At 39.2% G+C, this 24,170-nt stretch overlaps 1 protein-coding gene across 1 annotated transcript in view; it reads right to left on the bottom strand.

The window, feature by feature from the left end:
- LOC100368207 (ankyrin repeat domain-containing protein 17-like) overlaps positions 1–24,170 on the bottom strand; it is a 48,872-nt gene that overhangs the window by 1,536 nt on the left and 23,166 nt on the right. The window contains exons 12-29 of the mRNA XM_085493490.1: positions 23,408–23,535; positions 22,775–22,912; positions 22,447–22,576; positions 20,843–21,625; positions 19,556–19,897; positions 19,037–19,182; positions 18,731–18,873; positions 9,658–9,871; positions 8,851–9,088; positions 8,557–8,753; positions 7,871–7,987; positions 7,190–7,337; positions 6,587–6,962; positions 6,053–6,187; positions 4,597–4,740; positions 2,678–4,008; positions 1,842–1,999; positions 79–330 (exon numbers count right to left, since the gene is read on the bottom strand). Of these exons, the coding sequence (XP_085349616.1) occupies positions 79–330; positions 1,842–1,999; positions 2,678–4,008; positions 4,597–4,740; positions 6,053–6,187; positions 6,587–6,962; positions 7,190–7,337; positions 7,871–7,987; positions 8,557–8,753; positions 8,851–9,088; positions 9,658–9,871; positions 18,731–18,873; positions 19,037–19,182; positions 19,556–19,897; positions 20,843–21,625; positions 22,447–22,576; positions 22,775–22,912; positions 23,408–23,535 (5,120 nt within the window). The remainder of the gene's footprint in view (positions 1–78; positions 331–1,841; positions 2,000–2,677; positions 4,009–4,596; positions 4,741–6,052; positions 6,188–6,586; positions 6,963–7,189; positions 7,338–7,870; positions 7,988–8,556; positions 8,754–8,850; positions 9,089–9,657; positions 9,872–18,730; positions 18,874–19,036; positions 19,183–19,555; positions 19,898–20,842; positions 21,626–22,446; positions 22,577–22,774; positions 22,913–23,407; positions 23,536–24,170) is intronic.

Raw genomic sequence — 24,170 nt, 5'->3', positions numbered from 1 at the left:
TCATTAGTGTTTATCCTCTTCTTGGATGAAATTACTTGAAATATCAAATAACAAAATACAACAAAAGATAACAAATACCTGTTGTTGTTGTTGCTGCTGCTGAAGTTGTTGCTGCTGCTGCTGCTGTTGGGGGTGTTGCTGCTGATGCTGATGGTGGTTGTGAAGAGGATGATGGTGATGATGATGCAGCCTAGGATCAATCTGTTCAACTGAATGCATTTTCAGCGAGACATTTTCCCAGACACCCATATGACCCATACTTCCAGCATCACCATCACCAAACATTGATGGCTCAGCAGTCATACTGTTACTAAATATTGCACCAGCTTCCTACAAAGAAATAATATGGGATACTCAGATTTACGTGTTAAGATGTTGAAGTATTTCAGGTCAGATTCATCAATGCTAGATACTGTGACTTGGTTCATCACGCTTTGCAAGAATGGCAGTAAAAATATTTATGTACAGATCATGTATTTATTCAAATGTGTCAAATAACAAAGGTGTGATTGTTTTGTCTACAAAAGTCTTTCACATGTTTGAGTAATGTAACAGTTAAGTAATTAGGGTCTAATGAACGTAAAATACAAAACAAATTTTACAATGCAAAAAATGGACATTCCTTGTAGTTAGTGGGTCTAGTTAGGGGCAGCAAACTGAGGGAGTCTGCTTGCTGCCTTACAAAGAGTTGTTGATTAGGAAAAAAGGGAATATAAAATTAATCAATGTTTTTAACAAGTCATTGTCAATGACACGTCCCCGTTCCGTTCATATTTGAGTGACATATACATTCAAAGCAGATCATGACCGAAATGCACCTGCATATGTACAACACATTGTGCTAAATCTGAACAAAATCCATCCATGCATGACTGAGATCCGGTTCTGGAATTGTGAAAATACGTGATTTTGATGCATTTTCGGCCTTAAAATGGCCATCATTCCGCTATTGTTAAGCAGATCATGAAACAAATGCACATATCTATTTGTGACATGATGTACCATGTGTGTGTGAAGTTTGAACTTGATCAATCCAGACATGTCTTGGATACGGATCCAGAACTGAATTCTTTAACAAAATGGCCGCCAGTCGGCCATTTCGAACTTGATCCGAAAAAAAAGACGTGCATCAAGGTCCTATTATGTTTAATGTATGTACCAAATTTGAACAAAATCCATCCATGCATAACTGAGATACGGGTCCGGAATGGTGAAAATGTGCGATTTCAATGCATTTTCGGCCTTAAAGCGGCCCCCATTTGGCTATCGTTAATGAGATCATGAAACAAATGCACATACATATTTGTGACATGATGTACCTTGTGTGTGTGAAGTTTGAACTTGATCAATCCAGACATGTCTCGGATACGAATCCAGAACTGAATTCTTTAAAACAAAATGGCCGCCAGTCAGCTATTTCGAACTTGATCCGGAAAAAAAAATGACGTGCATCAAGGTCCTATTATGTTTAATGTATGTACCAAATTTGAACAAAATCCGTCCATGCATAACTGAGATCCGGGTCCGGAATGGTGAAAATGTGCGATTTTCATGCATTTTCGGCCTTAAAATGGCCGCTATTCGGCTATCGTTAATCGGATCATGAAAAAAATGCATGTGCATATGTCCCATATAATGTGTGATGTATGAGTGAAGTTTGAACTTAATCGGTCGATGCATGTTCGAGATACAGGTGATCACGGACGCACGGACGGACGGACGCACACAGGGCAAAACATAAGTCCCCGTTTTCGGACTGCGTCCGAACGGGGACTAATAACAGACGACTGGATGGATAAATCAACAGACAGGGGTGGAATAACAATAGAAATATTACTTACAATAGGAGTGTTACCCAGTACAGAGCCCTTAGCACTAACGAAGGTAGGTAGAGCCGCATTTGTAGATACTTCAGCTGGCATTGGTAACATGACATCAGACTGTGATGTCGCAAGCAGCATTGTAGCATGTCCTCCAGCAAGCCAATCAGTTGTATTGTCTTATAAGAAGAGAAAATATTATTTAATTCATTTACTTAACAAACTCATTCCTACAAACTGAATGCATCACAATCATTGTGCAGAGTGCGCATTCGTAATGCATTTTACAAATGGTCTTTACATCGCATTGGACCCTAGGAATTAGCACACGTTCCCTTGCGTCCAGCATGCAGAATCTTTGACCAGAGCAAGGAGTTGGCGACTAGCACTATTGTTTATAGAATATCAATAGTACTATATATCAATATATTGTCTGTTAACACATTTAACAGCACTTGATCGGAAATTGACAAAACTTTTCCAAATCCACATACATGTGTGGCATCAACTTGAAAATAAGATAACATTCTTATTTCTATTTCGAAATGTGTTAAAGTCAAGACAAAATCTCTAGATATGTATTTTAGAGAAAATTCAAAAAAAGTTGTCAAATTCTTCATTTTTATTAAAAGTATTTGGAGTTAAATTAATTAAAGTAGCGAATTCGCAACTGCTAGGATAACAATTCATGAATATTCATTAGTGGCCAATACTCAAATGAGGCTGGGCAGAACCCTATATCGAACATAAACAGGTACAGAAATGATTTGTTGAAAAAATGATAGATGAATAAAAGATTGCCGAAATATAATCGTTTCTTGCTTGCATAAAAGCACCAATATTAACTTAAAACATACCAGGATTTGTGGAGAAAGACCAGATTCCACCACTCTGTGGATTCATATCGCCTCCAATATCAGCATAGCCACTGTTTACCACGCAGTTGGTCTTCTTGTGAGCTCTCTCCGTACCAATTGGTCTTGGCAGTTTACGGTCATGACTACCTGGGACTGGAGACTCGTTGACAATGCCAACAGGTGATGGAGAAGTACTGGAAACAGGAGAGGTTGAAGGAGACCCTGCTGATGAAGTGGTCTGTGAGGGAGTGGGAGAATGCACAGAATTATGCTCGGGGAGGGGAGAGAACTGGTGGGGATTAGCTGTGGCAGTTGTGGACGTTTGTAGCAAATCAGGCGAAGGTGACGGAGCTGTAAGAGAGCCTTGACTGCTTAATGCTGGTGAGGTGGTACCGCTCATACTGCCACGATATCCAGGAGCTTTCATTTTATCAATATCTGAGTTGGCAGACTGGGATGGATTGGTATTTCGCTCCCACACAGTTAAGCTTCTGGTTTGAGCCACTTGAGAGAACAGGTTGTATTCCCCAGAACTGCCATCAGCACTGCTGCTTCCAAGAGAGTAAACATTTTTTCCTTGTATCTTTGATGCAAAAGTTTCTTTCGTAGGTAAATTGGTTGGCCTTGTTGGTGCAGAACTCGACTCTGGAAAAAGCTGGCGGGATGCCTTTTTATCTGGTTGAAGGGAGGCTGGTCTTACTGTTGGATTACCGCTGCTTTGTTTGGGCGAGACAGAAGCTTTAATTCTGGGCTGTGGAGGTACAACCGGGTAAGTGCCCCATCCAGGGGCAGCTGCAACAGGCTGGTAATGAGCTGGAAACTGTGAAATTGGAGGAATATTTGGATGTCTCAACTGTGGATGCATTGGGTTGGCAGCAAACACTGCTGGGGCAATGTGGGGATGATAAGGGTTGGCGGGTATGCCTGAGAGGGGTAGAACAGGAGCTTGAAAGGTTGGGTGAACCACATTCCCTGAATTACTTTGTGATTGAAGTATTGTAGTATTTGCAGCAGGGATTGACATGGATAACCTGAAGGAGTTGGTAACATTACTTGTAGTAACAGTGGTTGTTTTGATGGCAGTAGAACTGGTTTTCTTACTAATCTTGGATGCCGAGGTGGTTGTTTTTGCTGATGAAGACCGTGACATCACCATTCGTGTTCTGGTTGATGTGCCAGCTGATGAAGTGACAGTGGTAGGTGTAAACATACCGAGTGCAACAGTGCGAGAACGTTTCATTTTCGGCATTATTTCCATTAGTTCTTTATCAGGGTCTTTTATTAATGCTGTTATTAGTTGATGGGCCTGTCTGGTGGCATCTGCAGAACCCCTAGTGAAGTGAAGTAAAATGTAAAATTACAGGAACCAGTTTGTGACTTTGACTTAATGACTTGACTTATGGTTTGAAGTTGATGTTTGTTTGACACAACTCAAGGCGTGCATGGCAAACCAGCCAGCAACTTAGCTAGTAAAGTTTTGGTGATCAAAACAATTTGGCAGTGAAATTATAAGAGAAAATAAACGAGTTAAAACAAAAAGCTAGGTAAAAAGATGTGTTATACAGTAATATATTTTTCAAGGTTTCTGAAAACCACCAAGATTTTGTTGAGATGGCTCTGGAAGTTGTAAGATCAGAACAACTGCAGATTGTATTCACATTATATTTATACGTAAATATGTTGGAACTGTGTAGACAAAGTCTCTCAGAAATCTACAATACTTTGGAGCAAAAGTAGGTAAAAAATTAATATAACATCCAGAACAATCTCAATGACAATATCTTGGCAGTTTTCATTTGTAAAAAGGAGGTGCATTTCAATTGACAATTTCTGAAATTGTGATTCCATAGTTTCAGCTGTGGATCAGAGTCAAAACAGCACAAAAGCACACTGCACATACAACAGTAAAGCAGCATTACCTTATAGTTATGACCCGATCTCCTCCTTTTTGTTTATCAATATCAATATGAGCTCCAGAGACTTCTCTTATTGCATTGATATTACAACCACCTCTGCCAATAACACGGCTTATAGCAGATGCCGGCACATTCACTTTCTTAGACCTGCAAACAAAATAATAAATGCATTATTAAACAAAAGTGAATCAGTAGTACTGGTTTTATCCTAAAATTAGGCACAAGTTGATTTCCACTTTGTATTGTAATGCAGAAAATATTTCCAAGGTACTATTGTGATTAGCAAAAAACCCTGAAATTTTTGAATATTGAAGGATGTGCCGTTTAATCAGCAAATCAAACACTTTTCATTTTTGTAATCACTCAAAGCCATCAAATTACTTTAGGAGCGAAATGTAAATTTGATTTCAGAATTTTGTTGAATAAGATTTTTCACAAACTGTACAAAATCCAAATCCCCAACAATGTGCTTACATGGGTCAGAGGTCAGTGAAAGGTTTTCACCAGATCATACTAGTGGGACGTTGTGTCGTCACAGGAAGCGCTGTCCCAGCACAGACCTGTGTCATATGACGCCTTACTAGCCGATTTTGGCTAAAATAGCGCTCCGCCGCCTCTTTACACTAGTGCTTATACAAGGAACTTGATACTTCCTTTTACAATTTTAGTTGCTTTTTAATCGTGTATTTTAGTGAAATAGTATTTAGTGAGTGAAATATTAATGTCATAAATAATTCAATCTTTGAAACAACAGCAACTAACACATAATAACGATAATAAAATTGGTGTTTTAAGTTCGAAAGTACTTGCGTAATTTCCGGTTTCAACTAGTTTGAAAATAGAACCTACTTAAATGTGATAAAATCACTTGTAGGACTCCTTCCGAACCAGACGCTAACAGAGTAAACTTATTGCAAATTTGCGCAATTTGGGTCCAGTTTGTTTTTACAGGTTTTCTAAGTTTCATTTATCATTATTTAGTAAACAGGTCCCTGAAACGATTTAATATATCCATGAAAAACGTGGCAATCAATGATTAACCTTGAAAAGTTTGAAATTTCGGACAAACTCCTGGCACACCGTGCGCGATATGCATCAGATCGGTGTAGAAAGGACACCGACCTGCAGCGTCAATGACTAGTGGGAATGTTTACATGGGTCAGAGGTCAGCGAGGGATTTCATCAGATCATACAAAATGGGAATATTTGAAACCTGCAAATTCCAAACCAGCTGGAACCAAAGCACACAATCTTATCAGAACATTGCACCATGAAGAGAACTAGCTTATTGATTTTTATTCTTGACAAAAATTGATCTGACCAAGATTTAGGTCATTTCAGACAAATTTTCTGTTATTTGAAACAAACTGGTACATTAGTGGTACGTTAGACATAGAAAGCTTCTGTGGTTTTATAAACAAACATCACAAATAACATATTTTTTAAAAACTTTTAGTACCTTCTGACAACTTCTTTCCACCCTTCTTCTCTTTTGGGCCCTTTTTTAGGACTTGATCCTGTTTTTCCAATCACTGACGGCACAGCTATTTGCTCCGTGGGAGGTATAAGCCGGTCCGCAAACTTAACGGAATTTCTGAAAATCAGGTTAAAAATAATTATTAATTAACTCCCTAATAACCATATTGAATAGATTACAATAGACTTGCCAACATGCATTTGTCCAATACATTTGTAAATAAATATTAGATATTGCTCTGGAACAGCATTAATTAAAACAAAATGGTCGGCAATTTTGAATACATCTGTATATCTATGACATGACATGATGTATAATGATTATATAAAATTTGAATATAATCAGTCATATCATGTCAGAGATATGGCACCAGAACTGCATTCATTAAAACAAAATGGCCGCCGGTCGGCTATTTTTAATAGAATCTGACAAACAAAATGATGGTCTGGACGCATGCACACACAGAGGTCAAACCATATGTCCCCATTTTCAGAACCAGACCGTCAATTAACTTACAGGTGTAAAATTGAAGCTGGTAATACATTGCCATTACGGAGTTTTCCATCTGTTTTACCAACAGAACCAATATCACCAAAATCATCCAACTCAGCTACTGATGATGTAGAACGTGAAAACCCAATTCCTTTTTTCTGGTTAGCCACATTGCGGTTATTGTTGTTGAGGTTTCTATTTCGATCCCCAGCTCTGTACAACTCTTTTTCTTTCACGGTTGAATCAGTATTTTTGTTTCTTGTCTTCTTGTTGCTGGCAGTAGTTACAGTTATAGTTGACGCTTTAACATTACGTGATGATTCGGTGAAGGTTGTTAGCGTCGTACCTATTGTAGTAGTAACAGTAGCACTGGGCGGTTCTATTGGTACCAAATCCTCAACTGAAAAACAATCAGAATAACAAAATATTACATGCATGTAATATGACATTCTGAAGCTTTTTTAAGAGTGAAGAGGGGTACTCTTGATTCATTCTTTTAAATCAAATTGAATAGAACTGGCTACCTGGGCCCTAAATGGCCTCATTCTGACCACCAGAGTACCCTGATTCAAGTAGCTTTGTTCTAATGTAGAATAACAGTCCTATGTCAAGTTGTTCTTGTCTCACCTTTTGATTCTTTCATAGAAATCATCTCAGTTTCATTTTCATCAAACAACATATCTGAAGCATTTTCTTTTGTTTGTTTGCCTTTTCTCTTTTGCTTTCGTCGTTCTCTCTTCCTTGCAGCAGCTGCTTTTTTGTTTTCTTCTCGTGTCTACAGTGAAGATTTGAAAAGAAAAAGATAATCAGACTAGGAATCAGACTAGATTAGTCAACGGCTATTTCTAGTTCCTATTTTACCTATTTATAATTGATTTTTATAATTTGTTTTGTAAATTACAAGTGTACATTATTAGGTAAAATAAAAATATTTGATTGATTGATTGAAGTACAGGTCTTTATATAGTGTGAGCTGATCACAAGAATAGTGCACATCTTTTTGGTTGTAGTAATAAAAGCCAAATATGACAAAAAAATGTGTGCGCTGTATGAATGTTTCACACAGCAAATAAATTTATAGTAATATTTGAGCGAAAAATCACATATTATTTTACACCATCAATAAATTTGGGTGGGGGAAGAGGATCTCCATATAGTTCAATTTAGTGACTACCAGAATATAGGACGAGTTTGAAACTCTACAAATTATAATAAGTTTCCAGTAAACAATTCAAAATACCAGCATTTATTGAATTAACACCCTTGTTTTACAACAACATTTACTCAAACTCTATATAATAATCTTACCTTTTCTGATTCCAACTCTTTCAAGAGTATACTTGCATTCTTATTAGCTTCTGCTGCTTGTCTGTCTTTGGCAGAGACAATAATTTCCATACACTGATCGCATTTTTTCATCAATTCCTACAAGATGAAACAGGATTACTCAAATTGTTTTTTGTTTGTTTTAGTTTAGTTTTTAGTTTCTACATCAGTTTTGAGATAATTTCATTTGGATCTACGAAACAGACAACTGAACATTCAAGGTTCAATCTTTTATTTGAATCAAAGTGATTTTTTTTTGGAGATCATGAGTTAAAATAGAAGCTGAAAAATTAAGTTGGGTTGGCGATTGCTTGGGAGAAAATACCCAAGATAAAAATAAAGATTGCATATGGCTGTCTAAAGCTTCTGACATCAAAACTGTTGAGGCACCCAATGATTTTACACTCATTTTGTTTATAAAATATGAATTTCTTTTCACGAAATTCCTCTCAAAATGGATGATTTTTTGTTGGTGCACCAGGGAATAACCATAACAAGATCATCACAAACACTCTGTGTGTGTGTCAGTGATACACCATTATCAGCTGAAAGAAGCAGTTGTCTTTGAAAGGCACAAATCATACATATGGTTGCAGGAAATGTAAGTTTAGTGAACTCCTCACTCCCTAAGTGAACAATAGTCACAATAGAAACATTTTCCTACTCACCTTATCTGACAAAGTTGCAATAAATCTCATACATTCTGCATCGGATGGAAATTGGTGAACATATTTAACCATCCACCTCACGACCTTCACATGACCTTTCCTGAAAGCTGCCATTAGGCATGACACTTTCCTGTTATCTTGTGCATCTATATCAGCAGCAGCAATCACTAACAGTTGTACCACATCCAAATGACCACCTAGTGATATGAAATGATTTATGTGAAATGTTATGATCAAAGATTTACTGGCAGGGTTTTTGAAAAAATGGATGGACGATAGATTGATGATACATACCATTACATGCCAACCATAGTGGAGTGTTTCCTTTCTTGTTCCTGGCATCCACTTGTGCTCTTCTAGACAGCAGTAATTCTACAAATCGATAGTGTCCCTTGTCTGCAGCAATCGTCAAAGCAGTGTCTCTGGATGATGGAACTGGAGCTGCATTGACATCAGCACCTTTATCCAACAAGACACGCCCAACTTCAGCATATCCACCTGATGCTGCTTCCATCAATGGAGTAAGGCCAGTCTGAAAACACAATGAAACAAACTGTAGCCTTACACAGGTGTATGCATGGGCCAGTCAAATGGTATATGATAGACATATAAGCAAAACAAAACCCAGCTTCGTATAGGCCCTTTCTAATGATCTAATGTCGCTTTTCTGAACACAGTAATGGGAGATTCAAAATGATATGGATTAAAAAAGTGACAATTAGCTCATCTTGGTCTTGAGTTGGACGAGTGATAGGCGCGCGGGGGGTGGGGGGGGGGTACTTGTCTTAGAAAGTAAGGTCTAATCTTTGTTCTGATAAAGTGAAAACTGTAATTTTTACAGCTAATTTAGCAAGCATAGATTTCATGTTTAATTTTATGTTCATGTTTAATAATTCATGTTTGTTTAACAAAAATTATACCTCAGGTACTGAGGTACATATTCACTCAATAACCTGCAGCTACAGTATTTGAAAGTATTTTACAGCATGTACTAGACAATGCATAATTCCAAGAGTCAATTTAGGCATAAATAACACAAAATGCCAAAAACTAATTTCAGCAATATGACAGCCGACAACATTTTAAGTTGATTTTTCCTACCTTTGCTCGGTGTTCAACATTTGCTTTTCTGTCAACCAACAAGCTAACCACTTCATGACGGCCTTGAAAACAAGCTAATGTGAGAGCAGTGTTACGATTGGTCTCAATTTGAGCATTAATATCACTTCCCCTATCCAGTAGTAGCTTGACAGCTTGAGTGTGTCCATTCATTGCAGCCAGCATTAAAGGTGAGATGCCCAGTTTGCTACCAGTCCTATATACAATAACATGTCCAGTCAGGAGTTTTCAAAGATGCATCATGACGCAAGCTTCTCAATACTTCTTTGAAAGAATGACTGACTAAATATTTGCTTGTAGAATAAATTAAAGTTGCATTCTCTTTTTATATATACAAAACACTTCCCACTGATTATTGCGGTCACCATGAAAATTGAGGAAATCAGTTGATTCAGTGAAATATCCTGAAATATTGGAGGACTGAAATTATCCTGCTGATTAAAATTTGAACTGAAAATATTAACTGTACAAATCTAAATTAGGCGAGGGTTCTCCGAACCCGCCTATTCACATAGTTCATACCCACCAATGACTATTTTGAACTGTAGGCATTAATCAGTGATTCTGCCGGTGACGGAGAGATAGAATCCAGGTCAGGGGAAGCCCCATGACCTCAAGATTCTTTTACCCGAGGCCACAGGTAGCCGTCCATCACTCTGGTTCCTTTCTCTCCGCCTCGAGGACTTAGACCAACGCGACGGAAAGAGTGGGGAAGTTGGGGGGGGGGGGGGACCGGAGTCTATGGTGGGTATGAACTGTGTGTGAATAGGCGGGTTTGGAGAACCCACGCAGTGTTCTCCCCAGGATGTAAACAGCGTGGCGGTCCCGCCACAGTGCTTCGATTTGCCGCCACACCGGTCTGACACCGCCACGGTGATTAGCAAGACCGCCACAGTGCTTTTTTCATTGGGGATTTCGTCACGCTGGTCGGCCCGACCGGCACTCAAAATTAGCGACCACCACGGAAACGCGTCCGACTATTGTCATATTGTTATTATACTTACGTACCGACCGACAAGCATCCTGCCAGTCGTGGATAATAACTTGTAAACAAAAGACGATGCGATGTGGTATCGGCTTTAAACAATACAAGTCAATTTTGTAAAATTAGCACCTCTTTGTTTGTAAGTAAATATTTTCTGATGATAGATGCAGTCTTTAGATTGATAGCTAAAATTCATTCAAAATCAATTCCACCCCGATGTAACATGGGCAAAGCGGAGTTCACGATCAGTTTAATACGCTACTCAAGAAAAAACAAGGTGTTTATTGCGTGATTGGGTAAAATACATTTGAACTGTTATCATCGTGAATCATGTAAAAATTCTTCTTTCAAGACTTCTTTTACCTTTCAAAAATTGCTAATCACCTCTTTCGAATACCATCATGCAGGTTTCATCTAAAATCCATACCAACACATCGTGCTACGACATCGCTTTACTTCCGCAATGTAATTTTTATGATCACGATCATTCGGAAAACTTCGGGTTCTACCGGCATTACCATGCGGCATTCTGATTGGTTAATGGCGTTTTTGACCCACCGGGTCAAAGGACATGTGCGGTCAACTAACGCGTCACAGCTATCATGGCGGGTCTGTGTTTTTCACGAAGTGATCGAGTGATCAAAAATAATTTCTCCCGATAAAACTAGTTAAAATTTTACGTTTTATTCATATAAAAAAAGAAGTATTTAATTTTTGCATGGCATCATGACCGAGTAAGAGGAATTATTGGTATAACCGGTGTATAACATCGCGAAGTAAGTTATGTCACGCCGTAACTTTGATGATTGTTTGGAAGTGTTATTTGTTCGTTCATTTATTGTAAATGTAAACGTTGTAGAAGCTGATGGTCGGAATAAAAACCAACAATCCGCCAAATAATTACGTGGTCGATTTTTTTGGAGGAGAATTTTGTAGTAAATAAGATCATGAAAGTCTTGAACATAATCCTGGCTGGAACGTTTCAGATGAGGTTCATTTAATCTTTCACAATTTATTTGTTTCTTTTTAGTCTGCAGTATTTGCATTTTGAGAATGTTTCATTTTTAAATTCAAACTCTTCTAAGTTGTGAAACGTAATTTTTTGACTCCAAACAAAAATATTTGCACTGTGACAGAGCTCATTAATATTACAAAAGTGCCCAAAAATAAAAGTGTTTATAACACTGTGTAAAGCAAATAAATATCTGCCACTTTGTTTTTGAAAATATATGTTGTTTATTGTGTGGGTGTAAATGTGCTTTGGTCAATTTCTATTATGTAAATGATATGCAAATTAGGCCACAGTGGTTTAAATTCCTGGGGAGAACACTGCCACGCCTAAATTAACTCTGTTCAATTACCCACCATAGACTCCGGTCAGTCAAATGACTATTTTGAACTGTAGGCAGAGTCAGACACCGATAGGTAGTGGGTTTTTCCGAGCCAACAGAAAAAAAAGGAGAATGATGAAAGACCCTTCTCTAGTCCGGGATGAAAACAAACCCAAAAACCTAAGTTAAGACCCATGAAGGGTGGTGTCTTACCTTGCCTGTGCTGTCCCCAAAGCAAGAAGCCAATGCTGCTGTGGTGACAGGGTTCGGTGTGCCCGAGAAAGCTAGACCCAAGCCGAATTCGGGGGTGATAAGCTTGAAGTAAGACCGAAACAGTTCGCATGAGGGCGTAGGTCGACAGAAGCGAAACCTGGGAGCTTCCAGGAAGTGCTAGTGGAACAGACAATCTGCCCGCAAAAATGTCGAGACTGACTTATCGCCTATGCGCAGAGGCCCCTGCGATCGTTCGGGCTGGGTCAGCAAACAAGGCCTGACCCGCTATGACGGGGCCTAACCTGAAGAGACCCTGCTCAATATGGGTGTCTCTTAGGTAGTAGTTGATGAAGACGTTCTGCATTCTCCAGAAGCCTGTCCTCAGAATGTGTTTGAGGGGGGCATCTGACGCTAGCGCTAGTGAGTTAGCAATCGCACGGACCTCATGTTCTCGTACTTGGTGTCTCTGCAAGGTCTGTGTTGAGGAGGAATGTGTATTATAGACCTCCAGTACAGTCGCAGAAATCCACCTGGAGATGTTAGTCGGGGAAGCCGGCTTATCCTGTTTGCCAGGGTCGTAACACAAAAACATGTGTTTGGTTCGTCGTCTGGAAAACCTGGTACGGTTCTCGTAGCAACTCAGCGCTCGGACCGGGCAGAGAAGCAATTCCTCCTGATCCTCCGGACCGACAATATTTGCCAGCCGGGGGATGACGATCGGGTGAGGATCGTGTCCTGGGATTTGGTTCTTGGCGAGAAACCCGATTCGTGTCTTTAGTACAACTTGATCGTCCATAAAAGCGGCCCAATCGTCCGCGAAGGACAGTGCGCGCCTAGCTCTGACCGGCGCCTACCTGAGGCGAGGGCCAGTAGGAACACTATTTCCCACGTAAAAAATTTGAGTGGTGCTGACTGGAGAAGCTCAAAGAGCGGTCTGCTTAGAGCAGACAACACAGCCGACGAGTCCCAGTTGAGCGGCTCCCTTGTATGGGGTCTTGGCGTCTGGAAAGCAGAAAATAGTCTCCGAATAATAGGACAATCGGCTAGTCTTGTTCCCGTACGTTCTGAGTGGTGGGGGACAAGACCGACCTGTAGCCAACACTCGCTGCGTAGTTCAAACCCACTTCGTCAAACAGGTGGACAAAGGAGCCTGCTACCTGGATAATAGAGGGATGGTATGGATCAATCTCCCTTCCGCTACACCAATCAGTGTATGCTTGCAGCCTAGAAATGTAGGCTGCGTAGGTGGAATCCCTGTTTGCCCTGGCCAGGACGTGGGCAGCCCGCTCAGATAAGGCTTTCGTATGTGCGGGTCTACTGAGAGCTTCTATGCGTGTAAGTGATACCTACTGGGCCCCTAGCTAGCTAGCGGATTCGATCTGAACCCTCTGGTTCATTGCACTCCGAAGCTCCGAGACTGTACCCACCATTCCCTGAACAAAGAGGGTGGAGGATGTCCAGTCTGCGTCACTGAGGTGGGGACGTACCCCGGCTCAGCTTGTCGGCGAAAACACATGCGTCTAAGGCCGCGTCTCGTAGCACGGTAGTGGCCCTGGCCATGAGAGCCAGGCAACACTAGGGGGTGTCGCATGTAGATATGCGGTGGCCCACCAGTAAAAATGTCGCCTGGTCGAGGAGGCTGGTGCGTTCTGCCTCCAAGGTCTCCAGAGTGCTGGTCACGCACAATAATGTGCTCAAGCAACTCTGCCCTCAGGGCTGGATGGGTAGTCTTCAGTTGGCAAAGACCCCCAAGGAACGCGGCTATCCCCCTCTGCCCGGTTTGCCAAATTTGTGGTATCGAGGTCTGGGGAATCTGGTTGGGGGCGTTTTGGTCTCATCGCACGCTATGGGGTCTGATCCCGAAACCACACCGACCGGGTAGCGTTTGGTCCAGTGGGAAGTGTTGCCTAATGTTAATCCACCCTGGGGCCTTAAGCATCACATCCTCCGCGGCTGACCAACGCCGCCCATCAACACTGTTTGCGTGTTCAGCGCCCCAATCCGCACTCAGGCGGACAGGGAGAGACGTGCCAACGGGGTTGCTTTGGATCCCGACGCCCGTGATCACATAAGCGTTGAAGCAACCTTAGGTGGTCGCTTTAGGATCAAGGGTGGGGGTATATACATCGTATCACTAGGATCGATGATACTCCGCCTCACCCCAAAAGCGTGGCTCACCGAGTCATACAGATGGAAGACTCTGAGGGACCACCCGGAGTACCGGCTGTATCCGACGCGAGCGAACTGCGTCTCCTTTCACTTTAAATTTGTGAGAGGGAGCGTGTTCGACTGTGCGTCTCATGACAGGGTCTGTTCCCTCTGGGGGCGCCCGTGGGTCGGTAAAAAACGAGTAAGAGAACCCACAGCGGGGGCCGGACACAAGGATAAATTAGTTACCGTTGTACCGTTACCGCGTGTTGAACCCTAGCTGGCTGAAAGTGGGGGGGGGGGGGGGGGGGGGGGTCAACGTGTGCCCTGCCCTGAAAACCCTGCCCCGAGAATGGAGACTTGGCTGCCAGCACCCCGTTGGCATTCAGTGCCCGAGGATCCAGAGAAGGACCGGTGCAATTAGCCTGAGCTTCGGCCACCCCCCCAAATGGTGGAAAAGCCGTGACTGGGAACGTGTTTGAATGCAAACATGCTTTTGTGTCTCTTCCTGCTTGCCCATCAAAGGGACACAGTGGAGACAGCTCGCTCCGACTGCGTCTGATCTACCCGGCCTGCCAGGGACGCAATTGCCCCGACAGTCCTTCGACCAAAGCCCTCAACTCAGAGACAAACCCGGCGCCGTGCGAGGAAGGGTCCACAAAGAGACCCGCAACGGGCCCCATAGGAGGAAAGCCTCCAGGGGCACAGCCTCGCTGCAGCTGGTAAAATCGAGTAAAACACCGCCTGAAAAAACTGACTGTGAGGATGACCGAGAAAAATATCGGTACCTCCACTGTCGGGCCTCTTACTCGACGTCCCGGTACATAAAGTACCGGTAGCCGAGCGTGAGGACTTTCCACTCATGCAAAACACGCAACTCACTTTAACCGATTTGTTTACTGGACGCTCGACCTTGCTGTGACGCGGTCAGTCTCAGCGATTTTGATGGCTCTGAAAGAAAATCTCAGGCCTCAGAACTCCAGTGAAAAAAACAAGCAGCCTATCGGCTGAGATAGCTCCGCTGTTAGCAATGCACATTTCAATTAAAGAACTGAAGACATCATTAGAAAATGAACAATATGTATAGTATCAAAGCAATCGAACTTACAGTTTTTAACAAGAAGTCGAAAATATCACTTTCTATCAAAAATGACCAAAATATTCACCAAAATTAGAGAATTGAAGATATCATCACGAAATGAACAAATCTGAGAAAGGTCTACATGTAGTATCTATATGTGTAATATCAAAGCAATTGAACTATTGGTTTTTAACAAAAAGTCGAAAATATCACTTTTTACCAAAAATTACAAAAATATTCACCAAAATTAGAGAATTGAAGACATCATCACAAAATGAACTAATCTGAGAGAGGTCCACATGTAGTACCTATATATGTAGTATCAAAGCAATTGGACTTGCGGTTTTTAACAAGTCGAAAATATCACCTTTTACCAAAAATTACAAAAATATTCACCAAAATTAGAGAATTGAAGATATCATCACGAAATGAACAAATCTGAGAGAGGTCCACATGTAGTACCTATATATGTAATATCAAAGCAATCAGATCTGAAGTTTTTAACAAAAAGTCGAAAATATCACTTTTTACCAAAAATTACAAAAATATTCACCAAAATTAAAGAATTGAAGACATCATCACAAAATGAACTAATCTGAGAGAGGTCCACATGTAGTACCTATATATGTAATATCAAAGCAATCGGACTTGTGGTTTTTAACAAGAAGTCGAAAATATCACCTTTTACCAAAAATTACAAAAATATTCACCAAAATTAGAGAATTGAAGATATCATCACAAAATGAACAAATCTGAGAAAGGTCCACATGTAGTACCTATATATGTAATATCAAAGCAATCAGATCTGAAGTTTTTAACAAAAAGTCGAAAATATCACTTTTTACCAAAAATTACAAAAATATTCACCAAAATTAGAGAATTGAAGACATCATCACAAAATGAACTAATCTGAGAAAGGTCCACATGTAGTACCTATATATGTAATATCAAAGCAATCGGACTTGTGGTTTTTAACAAGAAGTCGAAAATATCACCTTTTACCAAAAATTACAAAAATATTCACCAAAATTAGAGAATTGAAGATATCATCACGAAATGAACAAATCTGAGAGAGGTCCACATGTAGTACCTATATATGTAGTATCAAAGCAATTGGACTTGCGGTTTTTAACAAGAAGTCAAAAATATCACTTTTTACCAAAAATGATAAAAATATTCACCAAAATTAGAGAATTGAAGATATCATCACGAAATGAACAAATCTGAGAGAGGTCCACATGTAGTACCTATATATATAATATCAAAGCAATCAGATCTGAAGTTTTTAACAAAAAGTCGAAAATATCACTTTTTACCAAAAATTACAAAAATATTCACCAAAATTAAAGAATTGAAGACATCATCACAAAATGAACTAATCTGAGAGAGGTCCACATGTAGTACCTATATATGTAATATCAAAGCAATCGGACTTGTGGTTTTTAACAAGAAGTCGAAAATATCACCTTTTACCAAAAATTACAAAAATATTCACCAAAATTAGAGAATTGAAGATATCATCACGAAATGAACAAATCTGAGAGAGGTCCACATGTAGTACCTATATATTTAATATCAAAGCAATCAGATCTGAAGTTTTTAACAAAAAGTCGAAAATATCACTTTTTACCAAAAATTACAAAAATATTCACCAAAATTAGAGAATTGAAGACATCATCACAAAATGAACAAATCTGAGAGAGGTCCACATGTAGTACCTATATATTTAATATCAAAGCAATCAGATCTGAAGTTTTTAACAAAAAGTCGAAAATATCACTTTTTACCAAAAATTACAAAAATATTCACCAAAATTAGAGAATTGAAGACATCACAAAATGAACTAATCTGAGAGAGGTGCACATATAGTACCTATATATGTAATATCAAAGCAATCGGACTTGTGGTTTTTAACAAGAAGTCGAAAAATATCACCTTTTACCAAAAATTACAAAAATATTCACCAAAATTAGAGAATTGAAGATATCATCACGAAATGAACAAATCTGAGAGAGGTCCACATGTAGTACCTATATATGTAGTATCAAAGCAATTGGACTTGCGGTTTTTAACAAGAAGTCAAAAATATCACTTTTTACCAAAAATGATAAAAATATTCACCAAAATTAGAGAATTAAAGATATCATTACAAAATAAACAAATCTGAGAGAGGTCCACATGTAGTACCTATATATGTAATATCAAAGCAATTGCACTTGCATTTTTTAACAAGAAGTCGAAAATATCACTTTTTACCAAAAATGACAAAAATATTCTCCAAAATTAGAGAATTGAAGATATCAACATGAAATGAACAAACCTAAGTAAGAGAGGTCTACCCAAGGTACATATACACCAAGTATCAAAGCATTCAGGCTTGTAGTTTTCAAGAAGAAGTCGAAAAAGTAAAACATTGACAAGGACGACGACGACGGACAATCACTCATATGATAAGCTCCACTCGACAAAGTCGACAGCGGAGCTAAAAAAAACACGCTTTCACGCAAAAACCCCGAAACCCACACAGAGCTACGACAAAGTATCTCGGATGCCGGTTCTATGCTGGTAAATTCTGAATATAACTACTGCACGGTCTACTCGAAACATGAGGAGACCGGAAAGAAAACGGCAGCAAGCCCTGGTGCTGTCATTACATCTATATATTGCTAAATACATTGAAAATAAAAGACGACATGCATGAGGGAAACGAATTACAGTTGTAAAAGGAGCCGCCATGAAAACCAACTGGTTACGTAGTGGCGCCGGATTTTAATTTCTTTGTTGTGAAAAATACTACACACAAAGGGGAAAACGACACGAGAGTAAAAATGACAAGGAAAACTTATCCTACCAGCTACAATGTCGAATGCCATGCAGCGGCAACAACCCAAGCTATAAATCCGGACAGGAAAAAAAAGCAGGCGATCCAGCAGAGCTCGCTAGATTTCATCTCCACTCGAGGCGGAGAGAAAATCAGAGTAATGGACGGCTACCTATGGCGCTGCCAGGTGGCCTCGGTCACGTGGGTTCGTGACGTAAGGGGTAAAAGAATCTTGACCTGGATTCTATCTCTCCGTCACCGGCAGAATTGCTGATTAATGCCTACAGTTCAAAATAGTCATTTTGACTGACCGGAGTCTATGGTGGGTTAATTGAATGTAGTGAATTCTCTGATTCTGCTTATACTAGTTCATGCGAGTTTTTCTGCAGACCATACAAAGTAGGAATGCAACTTTAAAATATATTTATACAGTTTATAACAGTTTTATGTCGGAGAAAAAAACATTGTAGCCATACCTAGAGTTGATTTCCACGCCACAGCTAAGCAGTAGTTGAATAATGTTGACATAGCCACCAGATGCAGCCAAGCTAAGTGGTGTATAGTCAGACACATTACGATGTTCCTTATTGGCTCCTACACTCAGAAGTAACTCCACAACCTGTATGGAAAGTCAGTAAAGTTAGTTTCCGGCTTTGTCCCTTTTTTTTAGTTAGATTTCTATTGTATTGGAGATTCTATTATTTACTGGAAATAAACTGAGTTATTAAAATATAGACTGCAAGTTTTTTGATTTTTTTTAATTGATTGATCATAAAACTGACCTCATAACGGCCTCCAGAACAAGCTAATGATAATGGTGTGTCTTTAGTTCTTTCAGATTGAGCTTCTTTATCAGCATTATGCCTGAGTAAGATATCACACACTCCAACATGCCCAGCAGTAGCTGCCAGAATTAACGGAGTAAAACCTGAAAGATATAAAGATGATGCATTAGACAAGGCTGATAGTGTAAACGACGACAGGATTACATTACTTCTTATTACATACTTCTTGAGCATGACATTCAGATTTACACACCACACAAGTACACATACTAATGTCTATCGGCCATTTCCCAATTTTTACCCTAGATGTATAAGCCAATGTGTCAATGTTCAAAGCTTTGTAATGTGTTCCTAATGTGTTACTAGTTAGTTCTGCTTGCAATTTGGTGAACTGATGTATGACAGAGGAAGTTCTATTTACTTTTAATTGTAATCTGCGTTTATCCATCATCTTTAACTACACCTGACCCAAAAACTACTACACACAATTTGTTCATCACAAATGATGAATCTTACCTTTTTTATCTCTGTGTTCTATATAGGCTCCTTTTCTCAGCAACAAAGTCACCAGCTCTTCATGTCCACCAGCACATGCTAACGTCAACGCAGTATCATGGTTGCTCTCCGTCTGCGCGTCTATTTCCACGGCCGAAAACATAGCAGGTGACACATTGCCAGATACTTGTGGCGAGATGTGTGGTGAGCCATTGGACGAAACAGGAGATGTATTTGGAGTAAGTGGAACTGTTGGTGATAGTACACTTGCACTGGGTGTATTGGGAGGTGTTGACCTGTCAAATGGTAGTGGTATACAGACTGGAATAGGTGGTGATACTGCTGCTGCTGGGTTTTCAATTACTGTGAAAATGGAAAGAAATATATATTGTCTTTAAACGCTTGTATCAGTTGGAAGCTATGAAGGCCAAAAAAAACTTGTGTTGCCCCAAGTCGAAAAATAGGGTCAGTCGGTCTGATTTTTTTTTTTTTTTTTTAAACTCGTGAAAACTAAGGGTATCGTAAATAGCCGAGGTATATGGGAATCAATCAAACACATGCTAGATATTAAACACAAAAATCAAAGTGTTTTTTTCAGTCTTTTGTATTTAAATGCAGATCACCCCGAGGTTCAAAGTCTCCACTTATCCCTCCCGGGGACCCTGGAGATCAAACAATAGTCCGGGGTCGTTAATTTTTAGAGGAAACACTTTTTTACTGCTTAAAATGACGAGTTTAAAACGATATATCATATTTTTTGATCAACAATTTTTTTTTGGCCTAATTATGTGCAATGAGTAGTCATAATTCCTTTTTCTGCGATTAAATATTACATGTATTTTTATTTATCGCTGCTAGTCTGGATAATGTGTGCTAGACTTATCCATATACATTTTCCCCACAACATTCTGAACTTGTGTGATACAAGATGCATGCCACACTCTGGCATTATTTCATCCGCACACTTTAGGGGGAATCAATAGAATTTGTCAGCAACTTGCTGATCCGAGATTAGAGTCATGTAAAATCATGATTTAGAAAATATTTTCAAATGCAAGCTGCCAAGAGTGGTGTGACAGGAATTCAACCTGCATGTAAAACACATTGAGATACCTATTTGCAAATATTTTATTTTTGTGCAAGGTTTTAAAGGGTAAAATTGGCTTAGAATACAAGAATAATAGAAAGATTATCTGGATATGTTGAAGTACACTGATGTTAACACGGAAGGGCAATTAGGAAATGTTATGCCTCCATGAATTTCAAACAAAGCTTTGGTAATTGGTAATACGGTGAGAATACACATACCTGGTTGTGGTGTAACTTGGTGTGCTTCTTGACTTGTTTGAACACAGCTTGCTACCACAGTACCATCACCAAGAAACATAGTCTGTGTGCCACTAGACATGGTTAACGTTGTAGTTGGTGTTGTCATAACTAATGACCCAGACAACATCATAATATTCTCATCAGTTGAAGCCTCACTTGTGCTTGTGCCTTTATTTTCCAAACTTGAAGAACTGTCAGGAGTGGGTATTGTTTCGGGCTCAATCAATTGGTCCATGCTGACCTCTTCATCTTCTGCATCTTTCTCTAAAATTTTGGGTTGAGCTTTCATATTATAAAGGCGCTTTTTGGTTTTCTTCTGAGTACGCGCTCGTTCTTGTAATTGTTTTTCTACTCGCTGTAACTCTTCTAGAATTTCCTGCTTCTTCTGGATTTGCTTTTTGAGCTCTCGATTATAATTCAATTCTTTATTCAGCTCTGCTTGTGCCTCTTCTGGGTTAGGGAGGGAGTTTTCTGGATTTTCTTGGTCTTCACTACCACCAGCACGATCATTGTCGCCTCCATCATCATCATCATTCTCTTCATTGGAAGTTTGCGATAATGCTAGTAAATTTTGTAGATTTTCATGGGAAGGAAGAAACTGACTTGACGGGCATGCCCTGTCGGGATTTGGTTCGGGGCATGCCCTTTCTGCCCTGTCTGGATTTTGTGCTGGACATGCCCTCTCAGAATTCAGTGGTTGACATGGCCTATCAGAATTTGAAGATGGACATGCCCTCTCAGAATTCAATGGCCCAGAAGAACCTAGGATAGAGAGGAAATTAATTAGTAGTGATGGAATTTATGCAAATCATCAGCAAATTCATAAATTCTTTAAAAATATCTAAAACAGAAAGTATCAATAATGAGTTGAGACAAACTTTTACTTATAGCAATATTATTTACTGACCCACATTTCAGGAAAATTGTGTAATTTGGTTGAGTGTAGAAAATTAAATTTTCTATGCATTGTGATAAAAGATACAAGTTTCAACTTAAAATACTGGTATCTTAGAACATGCTTTATACACAAGTTCTTCGCAAATACATACCGCATCTCTAATAAAATCGCACATAAATCAAATAGTGCATGACACTATTTTTCAAACATTTTGAACTTTCCAGAGGCCTAAATAAGAATCTAATTTAGGTTTTTTGGAGTTACTGAAGACAATTCAAGAGTGAGGTCGTTGAACTGTCATTAACATATTCAAATGAGGTATGTAATTAAATCATTCTGATTGGTTAGTGACTTGACCTATCAGGTCAAAGATTCAGGTTCAGGTTGTATGGAATAAAATGGCAGATATCATAACACATCGAGCATTTGCATACAACAGAAAATATTCACTTACGATTAAACTAAGTTAAACCAAATTAAAGCCTGTCACTCTTTCCTGACGCCTAAATTAGAGATTTAACGAACGCTGAGCCATTGAAATATAGCTAATTTTGACCATAGACACACCTCTGTCATTTACGCAAATATAGCAAATACTGTAGGGCTCAATTTTGGCTAATTCTGGAGAATGGTAGCATGACAATAACAATGAATTTCATGCATATGCTATCAAGCAAACACTTACTATTTTTGCAATTCATTAGATTAGCCTGGTTGAGCAAAGACGACTCGTTTTCTACCATATCAGATGGACCTTTATCGGGTTCCTGAGGTGGAACAACTGTTGGTAGAGCTTGAGTCGGAACACGGGGAATCTGAGTGGAAACAATTATAAATAGATTTGTGTTTGTTTTTGTGCAGAAATAAAGTTTACTAACAACTGAAGTTCGTGCACTTTGATGTAATTTTGCCAACTCACAAGTATGTACAAATCTGACACAAAAAAAAGTGCATGACTGATAACTAGCTTGTGATCTACCATGACAACATTGACAGCAAATTATTTTACTTACTTCTCCGTGTTCATTGATTGGCATAGAGCAATCCATGGGGACTGTTGATGGTAACATATTAGATGGGTACTCTAATAACAGTGATATTACTGCAGTATGGCCACCTTTAGAAGCTTCAATCAAGCAGGTAGACCCATCCTAATAATAAAACATTTGGTACTATTACTTGCTAGAAAATGTAGAGGACTTGAAAGCTAATTATTATTAACTTTATATAAAGGCATAGTTTGTTTTCTACAAAGTCAAAGCAAGCAAGTACTGTAAAATCTGTATTAGAAGTTGTGACTTCTATTAAAATGATACAATGCAACAGATAGAATGCGGCTTCTATTACAGCATCATCTACACATATGAGAAACAATGAAATTTTGGTTCTCAATTGTTTAAAAGGACTAGGTGCGACTTCTCACAGGGATGCGGCTTCTAATACAGATTTTACGGTATTTAGCAAAAAAGATTAGCGACAAACTGTTTTGATGAGTGGTAGGTTTATCATTCAAAATTTTATTTCTGATAGATTTATTATACACTATGCACAATATACAACAAAAGTTTAGCAATATAGCTTTCACTCAACCATGTCATTGCCACATCACAGCAATGCTTTGTTGATTAGATATAAATGTACATTACCTTTAATTTATGGGTAGGATCAGCACCATGAGCCAGCAGTAGCTCAACAACAGACAGATGTCCCCCTGCACATGCTAACGACAACACACTCTGATCATTATTACATGTTGTCAGTTTCACATTGGCACCTACAAAAAACACATTATATCTTATAAGCACAGACATTATATAAGGGATATATATATATAGTTTGGGACTTTTAATCCTAAGGTTTGAAACGTGGATCAAATAAAACAAGTCATTGAAAATGACACAGTCCCCGTTAAGTTCTCTTTGTGCTCGTCATATTAAAGCGGAGGGGTTGTCGCGAGTGTGTCCTTGAAACTTGAGTTCCAAGTGGCGTATACAACAGATTGTTTATTTACATCAAAACACGTGTTTCGTGTCATAGTAATATGGCCAAAATAAAAACAGCCGTTATTCAGCCATCTTTGATCTGATTATGAAGCACACTGATATGTATGATGTATGTGCCAAATACGAATGAAAATGGTACATAAATTGTGGAAATATAGTAGTAAGGCCAAAAAGTCAGATGGCTGTCAATCGGCCATCCTTGACCAGATTTTGAAACAAATTGTCATGGACATGCATCCTAACATGTATAAAGTACATGCACAATGTACATTGCATGTGCCAAATTTTAATGAAAACTGACAGAGCACGTCCAAGATACCACATAAAAAAACAAAAACAAGATGCCTGCCAGTCAACCATCTTTGATCCAATTGCGAAATAAATCGTCATGGACATGTATCCTAAC

The sequence above is a fragment of the Saccoglossus kowalevskii genome, chromosome 19, assembly GCF_978046115.1.
Source record: "Saccoglossus kowalevskii chromosome 19, keSacKowa6.1, whole genome shotgun sequence".
Taxonomy (NCBI): Eukaryota; Metazoa; Hemichordata; class Enteropneusta; family Harrimaniidae; genus Saccoglossus; species Saccoglossus kowalevskii.
The sequence above is the reverse complement of the archived record's forward strand: the minus strand, read 5'-3'. Positions and strand labels throughout refer to the sequence as shown.